This window comes from Orbicella franksi, chromosome 12, assembly GCF_964199315.1.
Source record: "Orbicella franksi chromosome 12, jaOrbFran1.1, whole genome shotgun sequence".
Lineage (NCBI taxonomy): Eukaryota > Metazoa > Cnidaria > Anthozoa > Scleractinia > Merulinidae > Orbicella > Orbicella franksi.
Window position 1 is genome coordinate 21838762 of NC_138156.1, and position 11757 is coordinate 21850518.

An 11757-nucleotide genomic window follows, 5' to 3' on the forward strand; every position below is an offset into this window, starting at 1 on the left:
CAAGATGAGGGAAAAGACTTTTGGTACTAGTTATCAGGAGGTTCGAAAAATCTAGCGTTCAAGAAATCAGGATTCCACCGTAGCTCTGGAGCTAACTTTGTACACCGCACTTGACTGCAGTCAAATTCCACTCTATTTCGGGGCATTTCATTCAAGATTATTAAGTGGAGTGAAAGCATAAAGATGAATGTATCAAAGACCTTCTGAGTGTAAATGTTGTAGTTCAATATTACTCTTGATACAATTTGGTATTTTCCTTTGTTTCATATGCATCACAATATTTTACCACACACCTGAACAAAGGAAAATACCGAATTGTACCAAGGGAAAAATTGAACCCCACTACAACTACTGTTGCTTGCATCTAAGCGTGAACACGTGATGCCAAAACATGCTCTAATTGGGTGTCAAACGTGGCATGATTGGTCATCAAACATTTGAAGTTTAGCAGACCATGGCATGGACTTTTAGTGCAAAGTTTGTGCCAGTCTGCTAAACTCCCAATGTTTGATCACCAATCATGCCATGTTTGACACCCAATTAGAGCATGTTTTGGCATCACAGGTTCAAGCTTAGATGCAAGAGACAGTAGTTGTGTCAGTCTAACTAACAGAGTCAAACACAAACTCCTACTGTAAAATTATGCAGACATAGAGGCAAAGACAAGATGAAAAACTTTATCAGAAAGCTTAAAATCTCAACATACCTGTCTCTTTATTCTTGGCTTCACTGGGCAGTGCTTCATCAAACAGTTTGGATCCTTCTTTAGAGAATAAATCCACATCATATGCACCAGGCTGTTTGCTACCAGTCACCTGCAGTCGGAACTCTTGTTCGAGAACTAGGTCCTTGAAGTTCTCAGGTTGCTGATTTGTAGCACACCCCTTCAAACGGCACTTCATGGCCTGGGCAGGTAATGATGAAAACTTTGGCCTCAGGGATCTTATACTGCTAAGCGGAAGTGTTGCGGTGTCACCATAATCAATGTAAAATACGTCAATGTTTTCACCCTGGACTTGAGTGACCTGTGCACGGTACCATCCACCATCTTCATACTGTGCCACACAGAAAGATCCAGCACTAACTGAAGTCACGCTTTCTTGAACTGAGCTGTAATGTTCTTCAAGTTTGTTCATGAGATCATCTAGTTCACTGGCATTTTGAGATGCCTGACAAAAGAACTTCTGCGCACTTTCCACAAATGGGATGAAAACATCGACTTTGTCACCAGGTTTTAGCTGTATGCTAGGTACATTGCAGAGTGGTTCTTGTGTTGTTTCAACATCTTTGGCCAATGTTTTACTAATTAAGCTGGAAGTACCATCTTTTGACACTAATTCAACTTCATAAGTATTCTGAGTAATCACACTTGTCACTTGGGCCTCAAATTCCTGTTCAATGACAAGATCTTTGAAGTTTTCTGGTCCCGAACTGCTGGAATAACCTTTCAAGGAGCACTTTACAGCTTGGGCAGGTAATGATGAGAGATCAGGCTTCAGTGATCTTATGCTGCCGAGTGGAAGAGTCGCAGAGTCACCATAATCAATGTAAAATACATCAATGCTCTCTCCTCGAACACCAGTGACCTGAGCACGGTACCATTCACCATCTTCATAGCGGGCTACGCAGAAAGTCCCAACACTGATTGATGTTACAATTTCCTGACCTGAGCTGTAATGTTCTTCAAGTTTGTTCATCAGGTCATCTAGATCACTTGAATTCTGAGAGACCTGACAGAAAAATCTCTGTGAGCTTTCTACAAATGGGATGAAAACATCTACTTTATCACCAGGTTTCAACTGGATGCTAGCCACACTACACGTGGATTCTGCTGTTGTCTTCATTTCTTCAGACAATTCTCTACTGAATAAAGCAGAACCATCTTTTGATGCCAACTGGACTTCATAACTATTTGTTTTCACACACATAACTTGCACTGAAAATTCCTGTTCAATGACAAGATCTTTGAAGTTTTCAGGTTCCTGATTGCTGGAATAACCTTTCAAGGAACACTTTACAGCTTGGGCAGGTAATGACGAAAACTCAGGCTTCAGTGATCTTATGCTGCTAAGTGGAAGAGATGCAGAGTCACCATAATCAATGTAAAAAACATCAATGCTCTCTCCTTGAACGCCAGTGACCTGAGCACGGTACCATCCACCATCTTCATAGCGGGCTACGCAGAAAGTTCCAACACTGATCGATGTTACAATTTCCTGATCTGAGCTGTAATGTTCTTCCAGTTTGTTCATAAGATCATCTAGATCACTTGAATTCTGAGAGACTTGACAAAAGAACTTCTGCGCACTTTCTGCAAATGGGATGAAAACATCTATTTTCTCACCAGGTTTAAACTGGATGCTAGCCACATTCAAGGATGGCGCTCCTGACATTTCTACTTCCTTGGACAGTCTTTGACAAATTGACGCTGAACCATCTACTGGCACTAAGTCTACCTCATAAACACTGCCGCTTTTAGCACTGGTAACCCTTGCTTTAAACTCCTGTTCAACAACCAGATCTTTGAAGTTTTCTGGCCCTTGTCTGGCAGAGAAACCTTTCAAGCAACACTGCACAGCTTGAGCTGGTAAAAAGCTAAATTCAGGCTTGATTGTTCTAATGTTGTCAAGAGCAACAGTTGCAGTGTCTCCATAATCAATGAAATTGACTGTGGTGTCTTTCCCTTGCACCTGTTCTACCTTTGCTCTGTACCAGCCATCGTACCAAGCAACACAGAGAGAGCCAGCTTTGAGGGTAGAGACAATTTCTGTATTTGCGCTGTAGCATTCTTCCAATCTGTTCATTAGGTCATCAAGTTCACTTGAATGGGCAGAAGCTTGGCAAAAGAATTTTTGCACACTTTCTGCAAATGGGACAAAAACATCAATTGTTTCTCCAGTTTTCCATTGCAACTGAGCAATGTTACAAAGCACTGATGGTGCACTTTCCATGCTAAGAATGTCACAGACAGACTGGTTGGTGTTCTTTGATACCAGGTCAATCACAGCAATCCCACTGTTGACATTCAGGACTTTGGCCGAAAAATCTTTTTCTGAGACAAGTTCTACAAATTTATCATCAGACACACCTTTAAAATTACCAGACAATGAGCATTCTATAGCTTGGCTAGCAAGACTTTGAAACTTGGAATTCAGTACCTTCACTCTTGATACAGAAAGTGTCTCTGAGTTACCATAATCAATATAGAAGACTGAAACACTGTTGCCTTTGACTTCAAGCACTTTGGCACGATACCAACCATCATCCAGTGAAAACTTAGCAGCACAAAACTCTCCAATTGAGGGTTCAGAAAGTTGTTCCTGCTGAGGACTCAGAGGTTCATAATATTCAAACATTCCATTCATCAACTCATCCAAAGAAGCAGTAGTTTTCAACAGCTGGCAGAAAAACTTGGCTGGGCTTGTTGCTGAGGAGACAAAGACATGTTCAGTTGTACCAGGTTGAATCTGAGCTTTCACGATCTGAACTTTTTCCCGTGTTGTACTTGGACCTATGATGGTCTGTAGATCGCTTGCAATGTCCAGGTTTTTTCCTTCGGTGGTGTCAAGCAGAACCACGTCAAATGTACCACTGATTTCATCATACTTGTCAGCCATCATCACAAGTTCTTTATCTAGAGTTAATTCTCCAAATCTGTTCATGACGTCATCAGAAAGCAATTCTTTGTTAGTGGGACTGATTTTGGCCAGAGCACATTTCACTGCTTGTGGAGGGAGTTTTAAAAATTCTGCTTGTAGCTTCTTGACACGGGCAAGTGGAAGTATTTCATAGTTTCCGTAGTCAACAAAATGGACCTCCACGAGTCCTCCTCTCTTGACACCTGTGATTTTGCCCCTGTACCACTTGTTATCCTCTGTGAATTGTGCACAGCACAGCATACCTACAGAGAACAAGAACTGATGTTTAGACTAGTTCTCATAATAGCCATCCTTGTAAAACGAGTTCCTTTCTAGAATGGATAGCGCCTTCTACATTTCTCAACTTTTGCATCAGGGCTCAACACTAACGGTAACCAACTAGCCACAGACTAGTAGAAATTTAGTTTTGGTTTGTAGGTTTTTGATTTCCACTAGCCACTTTGGCTAGTAAACAAAATGAAATTGAAACTAGTTTCTGTCTTCTTCAAGGAAGACAAACATAAAATTAAATACTTTTCTTGGAAACAAGGTCAGAATTTCATTGTGGACGTATTATGTTATCGGGCATTTGTTGTTCAACATGTATGCAAATTGAAGTTTGTCTACTTTTCACTCTGTGGTACGTAAACATGTTTATTACGTCAAAAGAAATATTTGACAAACAAGGCAGCCTTTTCTGAAAGCACACATCAGTGCTCTTGTTTGTTACGAAATTAGTAGAACAAACACGAGCTTCCTGATAAAATCATGCACAAGATCGTGTGGAACTGTAAAGGAATAACATTTAAACTCATCAACAATAGATGAGCTTAGGGAAGGTGCCTGGAAAGATAATGGAGCCTTGAGCACAAGAGCTGAGCCTGTAGGGTAACCATGACAACCCTGTGCACAAGAGCCGAGTTGTAAGGCAACCATGACAACCCTGTGAGTGGCAACCACGAGGCACCGTCACACTGCAAAAACAGTGGAACCATGATACTTACCTCATACTTACCAGAGAGGGAGGGAGGGCAGGGAGCTAAATCGCCAAGCACAGTCGAAACGGCACAAATGCATGCGAGAATGAGTTGACCTCAAAAGCCACACTGTAAAACCACATGACCCCCAGCAGACCCCACACCACTGCGCATGTCCAAAACAGGGGAAGGCTGCTGACCAGCATTGTTTCGCGTTTAACTTAGCTTAAATTACATTTAACCACATTTCATTAAGCGTAACAATACATAGGTGATTTGTCGTCATATGCATGCTGACAAAACTTACCACTACAGAAATAATTAGATGAGGAAGATTTATTTTCTTCGACATTTAAATCAGCTGCTTTTAGCAGTCAAATTTCACCAATGACAGTTTGCAGTATTGTTCAGATAGTTGTTTTGCTTTTTAAACATTTCTATGGCGCCTTTCTGTGAAGAAGTCTTGACAGTTTTCACAATGACATCTCGCAGTCTCAACGTTTTTCCAAGAAGTCTCAAAGAAAAATGGAGTTCAGAAAGTCTTTTCTGGAACTCGGAACTTTTATGAAACTGGTTTAGGCACAATATAATTACCAACATTATCAAGTCAAGTCTTGCTAGTAATTCTGCTGTTATTGGACCTACCTTAAAGTGCCACTGAAACGAAATTTTCGTATGTGAGATTTTTGCTTAGTAATAAAGTTTCAACCTTACTTGGAAACACTGCGGACTTTTTTTTCACATACAGTAAGCGAAAACTGCTTTTTCAGCCGTTCGAAGTTGGCTGGTTAAGCCCAAAATTGGCGGCCATCTTGGCGCAGCCAAAACAGCCTAGTGACGTCACTGGTTGTATTACTCTCATGCTGCGCTGAAAATTTAGAGTGATTATGGGAGAAGAGAATACTGTTCGAAGCCCCCCAAAAAACATCTTAAGGACATCTCAGAGCTGTAAAGCAGATAATCACAGTAGCCTTAGACAAGAAGAGGTGGAGAGTCGATCCTGGGGCTTTTCAGTCTATTTAATTGGATATTTGCAGGATATTTTATGTAAGCAAGCAAACGAGTGGGAGTTCTTAGATCGCAAAATGATCGGGACTCTTGGTGAAATGGCCACCACTCAATTAAACAATACCTACACTCATAAAGTAAAAAAGACATGAAAACAAGAGAAAGCGGCTTTTGAAATTATTATCAGGACTGCTGCTGCACGAATCGCAGCAACAACGTTTCGAGTTTCGAGTCGCTTCGCTTCGAGGAAACCGGACGCTTTGTGAGTTTCACCGCGGACGAGATTGTGCTACAGTGACCTTTAGTCCAGTTGCATCTGTTACATCCTACAAGTTATCAAATCAGCAACAATTTAAGAAACCCTCTTCTTTTATGTGAGGGAGCGAATTTAAACTATAAAGGTAAACTAAGCTGCCATGACCCTACAGGTATGTTTTCAGGAAACGAGAGAAAGCGTGACAATGTCGACGGCGAAAGGTGATATATGCAAATTAGTTCAAATTCTGTTTAATAAACCTTCGAAAGGAGTGTAAACTAGTGACGTTTTAACAAATTGCTTTGAATTTGGATACCATTAAATGAAGATCATAGACATAAGTATGTGCTAAAGAACTCAAAGTAATCCATCGACCGTGAAATATTGCAATTGGGAGATACGTGTAAAAGAGAAGCGAAATTCGCGCTTTGTTTACACTGATACGTATGCGACGATAAAGCAAACCCTGCTGCGGATCACAATTTTCAAAGACACATTTTGTCTATCACAAGAACTCTCACTTATTAGTATCATAAAAAGATGCCCTCTGTGTACAAAGAAGTACTCGACTCAAAGCTTGTGGACCGTTAATAACTTCGTGATTATGCGGATGGCTGATGCGCTTACGGCTTTTACTGCAGTAAAGTTGCCGAGGATATATTCGAACCTTGTGTAATAGAACTTAGATAAACGTGAGAATCCAAATTTCAGAACCAGGCTGAAAACAGACGACTAAATATCGTGTTTAGGCTTTAGGACGTGATATAAAAGTTGCCACACTTGTCTTCGAAATCTCCAATCGAGTACTCAAAATGTTCGAAAAGTAACTGAGCTGTTCTAATCTGTAGCATTTATTTTGGTGAATCTACACTCTTTGGCGCCCTCCAACGTTCATGATATGTATTTCCTGTCAAGACTGGACAGAAATTACAAGGTAGAAAACTAGCAGGTATCGACAATATGAAAAATAGCAGGGGCACCCAACGGATCGTTTCGGTAAATTATCTGTTCGGAAGGCCTTTAATCCCCTCTGATTTTCTTGAGAGAATTGGCACCTTGAACTTTCGTGATATGAGAAATTTAATGTCTGTTGTTTTCGGACTGTTGAAAATGTCGTTTTGAGTACCAAAAAAAGGTCAGCTATCATTTTCGGAAAGGTGATAAGACCTAAGGTTTTCGGGAAATGGACAAAAAAGCCCTAATAAATTCGAGAATACCCAAGTTCCCCTAGAATATCCGAACAGATAAAATTTTTTTAGTGCAACCTAAAATTAACCTACAGAGCTTTAAAAGTACTCCAGATAGCCTAAAACAGCATCTAACAGCATTAGAGAGAAAATGGTCGTTGGGTGCCCCTGAAATAGACTTGAATAAATCAAGTGAAAACAAGAGAGAATCTATAGCGCTTCTTGCGTGAATACAACCAGTGACATCACAAGGTCCTTAAATTCGGTTCCAGAGCCTGGACACAGTTTTGCTCCAAAAAGTCGATTTCAGCAGCTAAAAAAAGCACTTTCCGTTAGGATTTGACAGAAATAAAGTTCACCATTATTTTAAGCACGTTTGAAACTACAAATTGGGGTAATAAAAGAGAGTACGACAATTTCGTTTCAGTGGCACTTTAAATTTTACGTGAAATGTTAATTTTGCAAATTTTGCAAAATTAAAGTGGCGTGAACAATAAGTGTCGCGAACCTAACACATTGTTACTGTTGACATAGAGTCTCGCCGTTGCGTTTTTGTTACTTTTGACGTTATTGTACCTTTGATAAAGTCAGTTTACTAAATTCAAGGACATGTTTAAGTAACAGTGCCAAATAAATTTTGTGCTACTCAAAAACGAAAAATTTTTGCAAAATGCCAAATTTAAGTGTCTTGAAATATGTGCACCCCCAAATTGCAAAATAAATGTGTCACGAACAGTTCATGTAATAAGGTAGCCAACCACAACGCTTGGCTAGTAAAAACAATTTTTGGTCAGTAACATCTAAGTTATCACTGGCCACTAGGCTAGTGAGTTGAAAAGTTAGTGTCAAGCCCTGTGCATGTGCAATGAATATCTCCCATTTTGCAATAATGGACATTGGAGAAGTGTCCTGTAAACTAACAGTAAATGCACTGTCTGCATTTGGCCAAGTGAAATGGACTTCAGTCTGAACTGAAAGACAAAAATGCTAACAGAAAACCTCATGAATGAAAAAAGCTCACACATTGAAATTTGTCAAAAGTAATTTCACACCTTTGCTTCAGCACAGAGGAAAACCATGGCAAGAAATAGTTTGCGACTGATAACAAGTAGGGGTTTCATTGATGTTTTAAGCAGGAGGGCTACTGTTTTTCACAGACGGGTAAACTTTATCAACTGACCTAATCTTTATAACGAAAGCTTTCCTCTAGATGGTCAACCAGGCAGGCAAAATTGTTCTCACAACTGGCCATTTTCCGCAGTGCCCAGCCATCTCTGAAACCCCTGAACATTATAATATAGTTAAATGAAATTTAACATAGTTAATGACTAGGAGCTAGTCTGGTCAGTAGCGTTTTTATAGGCGGTTGTCAGTGTCTTGGCCATCTGTGAGCGTTTGGTTAGCGTTTGGTGCGTTTTGTAGCGTTTGTTCAATGAAATTTTACATAGTTTATGACCAGGAGCCTGTCTGGTCAGTAGCGTTTTTGTAGGCGTTTGTTAGTGCCTTGGCCATCTGTTAGCGTTTGTTTAGCGTTTGTTTAGCGTTTGGTGCGTTTCTGTAGCGTTTACAACAGTCATATGGTCGTGAGAACCCTGGGGCTGACATTGTCCAGCGGTATATTTGGTTAGTACATGTGTTGTCGTCCCATGTGCTCGCAGTGTGTTCATCGCTCTGTTAGTGTGGCGTTGTGGATTGAATTACAGTTTAGCGGTTCTCGGCATTCCCTCCCTATCCCCCTCTTTCTTTTCGGCATTTTATTTTATTTATTTATTTATTTATTTACTTATTTATTTATTTTTTTTTTTTTCCACCAATGCCGTCTGGCTTGAGTGTGACGGGTGCCTGTAGGGGGCTTGGCATGGGGGGCTCGTGGCTTGGTTGCGGGTTGGGCAGGCCAGTCAGGTGTTCTAGCGCCTTGGGGACGTGACTGCAGTTGAAGCCCCCGGGCTTCATAGGCACCTTCCCTCCACTAGCGACTTGGGCATTAATAAAAGAAAACTCTAGTACAGAGAACTTTCTTCAAGGTTATTGTCACCTGAGAAAGCTGCAGTACTGCTCAGAACTAAGCGAACATGGAACACGCACTCTTAACGTGAAGGATTCAATGCAGGTGTGCATTTTGCTGCATTAGACTACATTTGGACTTCATGTTATAGTGTGTTAAAGTGAACGCACTAGTATGTATGAGCTCCCATAAAAGTTCAATTCAATTATTTTTGCAAGCTGCTCATTTATGTCTACAAAGCATGGCTGGTTCTTAGATACTGATCACCATTTCTTGAACTCATTACTGTTAGAAAATGTGATGAAACACTGTCTCTGGTGTTGTATTTATGTTACAGGTTACAAAAAAAATTTAAAATTCAACTGATCTTACCACATGCCGGATTAGAGATGGAACTCCTGTGTCCTTCAGAAGAGTAAAGATCATGGATCTCTGCCATGAGTGAGTCCAGCTGTGTAGCAGATTTCCGCAGCTGGCACCAAAAGTTACATGGATGTTCGGTGTAACTAACAATCACATCTTCAAAGTGGCCAACTTTCAGGTCAGGTTCGGGAAAGGTCTGTGATTTAAGGCTCTCATAGTTTTCAGAAACTGGCAGGGCTCCATCAGCTAGCTCAGCATTACCATTGATCAGCAACTGTTCACTGACATTCTGGTCTTCTCTTCTATTTCTCACAACAAGCTCCACTCTGCAAACTCCACTGCTGTCCTGGGTGATAACTTTCAACTTGCCCTCCTTTTCCAAAGCCAAATCCATAAATGTCTCAGTATCACGAGGCTTCCACTTGGGTTGTCCTGCCACAAACGTGGGCTTGATCCTATTCAGAGTGCACTCAATCCCTTGCTGTGGCAAGTCGGAGAACTTAGGAATCAGTTTCTTGATCTTGCTAAGTGGCAGCATTTCAGAGTTTCCATAGTCAATATACTGTACAGTAACTCCCTTTGGTGAAGAGTTTACTACCATAGCACGATACCAACAACCGTCTTCGGAAAACTGAGCACAGCATGGATCACCAGGAGATGGAGATGACAAAAGTTCTTCATTTGCACCAAGTTTGGAATAGTGGTGTCCAATATCTTGCATCAAACTCTCCAGCTTAGGACCATTTTTAAACAACTGGCAGTAGAACTTTGAAGGGTTGATGATGTTTGTCACCAAAACTTTCTCCTCTATGCCAACTTGAACTTTTTCCTTTGGAAAGACAAGCTGCAACATAGGCTTGGTGGCTGGCTGAGATGACTTCAAAGTAGTTACAGTCGAGGTGGTAGTGGTGGGTGTGTCAGCCGACTTGACGCCATAGTTGGCTGCAATAAGAATCTGGTTGAGCTCCATGTCCAGATCCGATGTAGTGTCCATTAGCTTCACTCGATGTCTTCCATCAATCTCCACGCTGGTTACAAGTCCCACAACATGTTTAAGGTTGATCAACTTCTCAAATAACACTTTGGCTTCATCTGCCCACATCCCATCCTTACTTGCTGGATCAACACCAGCAATAGCAAAGTACATTGCTTGGCATGGGTCCTTGAGAAATTCATCCTTTAAATCTCTCACGTCTGACAGCTCTGTGTCCTGCGAGTTGCCGTAATCCACAAATCTGACTTCAATTCGTCCAGTAGCAATGGAACTCACATTGGTGATGACTCCCCTGTACCAAGCATCGTCCTCATAAAACTTTGCACAACAAGGATACCCCACTGTGCATGACTGAAGGGGTAACGCAGCTGGCTCCAGATTAGTGTACACTTCAGCTAGATTCTCCATTAATGCAGCAATTGTGTTTGTGTTTGTCAAAAGCTGGCACCAAAAATGTGACGGATCTTCAACCCAGGTGACACTGAGATCATGGAATGAATCAGCAGGTAGACTCATCGTCTTGAATTTCACTTCTCTCTTTCGGTTCAACTGTTGAGGTAAAGTGCTCTCTCCGTTGCTCATCATGGAATGTTCCTCAGCGCCGTGACCTCCACTTTGCATCTGGTCAAAAACAGACTTGGTACCTTTCTCGTCAAAGAAAAGCTGTGTAACTAGAACGCAGTTTTTCTTCAGCTGCACAGCCTTGCAGTAAAGTTCTTGTTCCACAATGGTTTCATTTAGCAAAGCCACCGTTTCCTCGAAGCTTTGATCGCGGAACCGATTAATCCCCTCCAATTCACACTCGAACGATTGCTGTGGTAGTTCACAAAACTTCTCCTCGGCATTTCTGATGCAATTTAGTGGTACAAAATCCGTATTTCCATAATCCACGAAAAAAACTTCACACTGCTGTTCTGTCGGGTTCACACCTAACACTCGAGAGCGGTACCATCGACTGTCTTCTTGATATTGGGCTAAATAAATAGATCCGACCACGATTTCTGAGGTTTTTGGTGCTCTTGCTCTCCCGGTTAACACATTATGTTCAATTTGTTCCATGATTGCATCTAATTTTCCCGCCTCGCTGTTGATTTGAACGAAGAAGTCGCCTGAAGCCTCCACGTGAGTAACAAGCACGCTCACTAATTTCCCAAACGGGAATTTCACTTGCAACGCCATAACTGGAGACGATACAAGGGTAACTTAGCAGGTCTTCAGTCGTTGCAAGATGATCATTTCGAGCCGACTGGAGCTCACAAATCGACTTCAATTTGCGAGCTCTCCACTAGTTCTGTGAATTGAAGTCCTGCGAACCCGCGCACCCGCGCA

The 11757-nt window shown here is 41.4% G+C and overlaps 1 protein-coding gene across 1 annotated transcript in view; it reads right to left on the reverse strand.

Moving 5' to 3' along the window:
- Positions 1–11728, reverse strand: part of LOC145462895 (uncharacterized) — a 33037-nt gene extending 21309 nt beyond the window's left edge. Inside the window, exons 1-2 of the mRNA XM_081446545.1 lie at positions 9444–11728; positions 707–3901 (exon numbers count right to left, since the gene is read on the reverse strand). Coding sequence (XP_081302671.1) covers positions 707–3901; positions 9444–11607 — 5359 coding nt within the window. The 5' untranslated portion in view covers positions 11608–11728. The remainder of the gene's footprint in view (positions 1–706; positions 3902–9443) is intronic.
- Between the last annotated feature and the right edge of the window lie 29 nt (positions 11729–11757).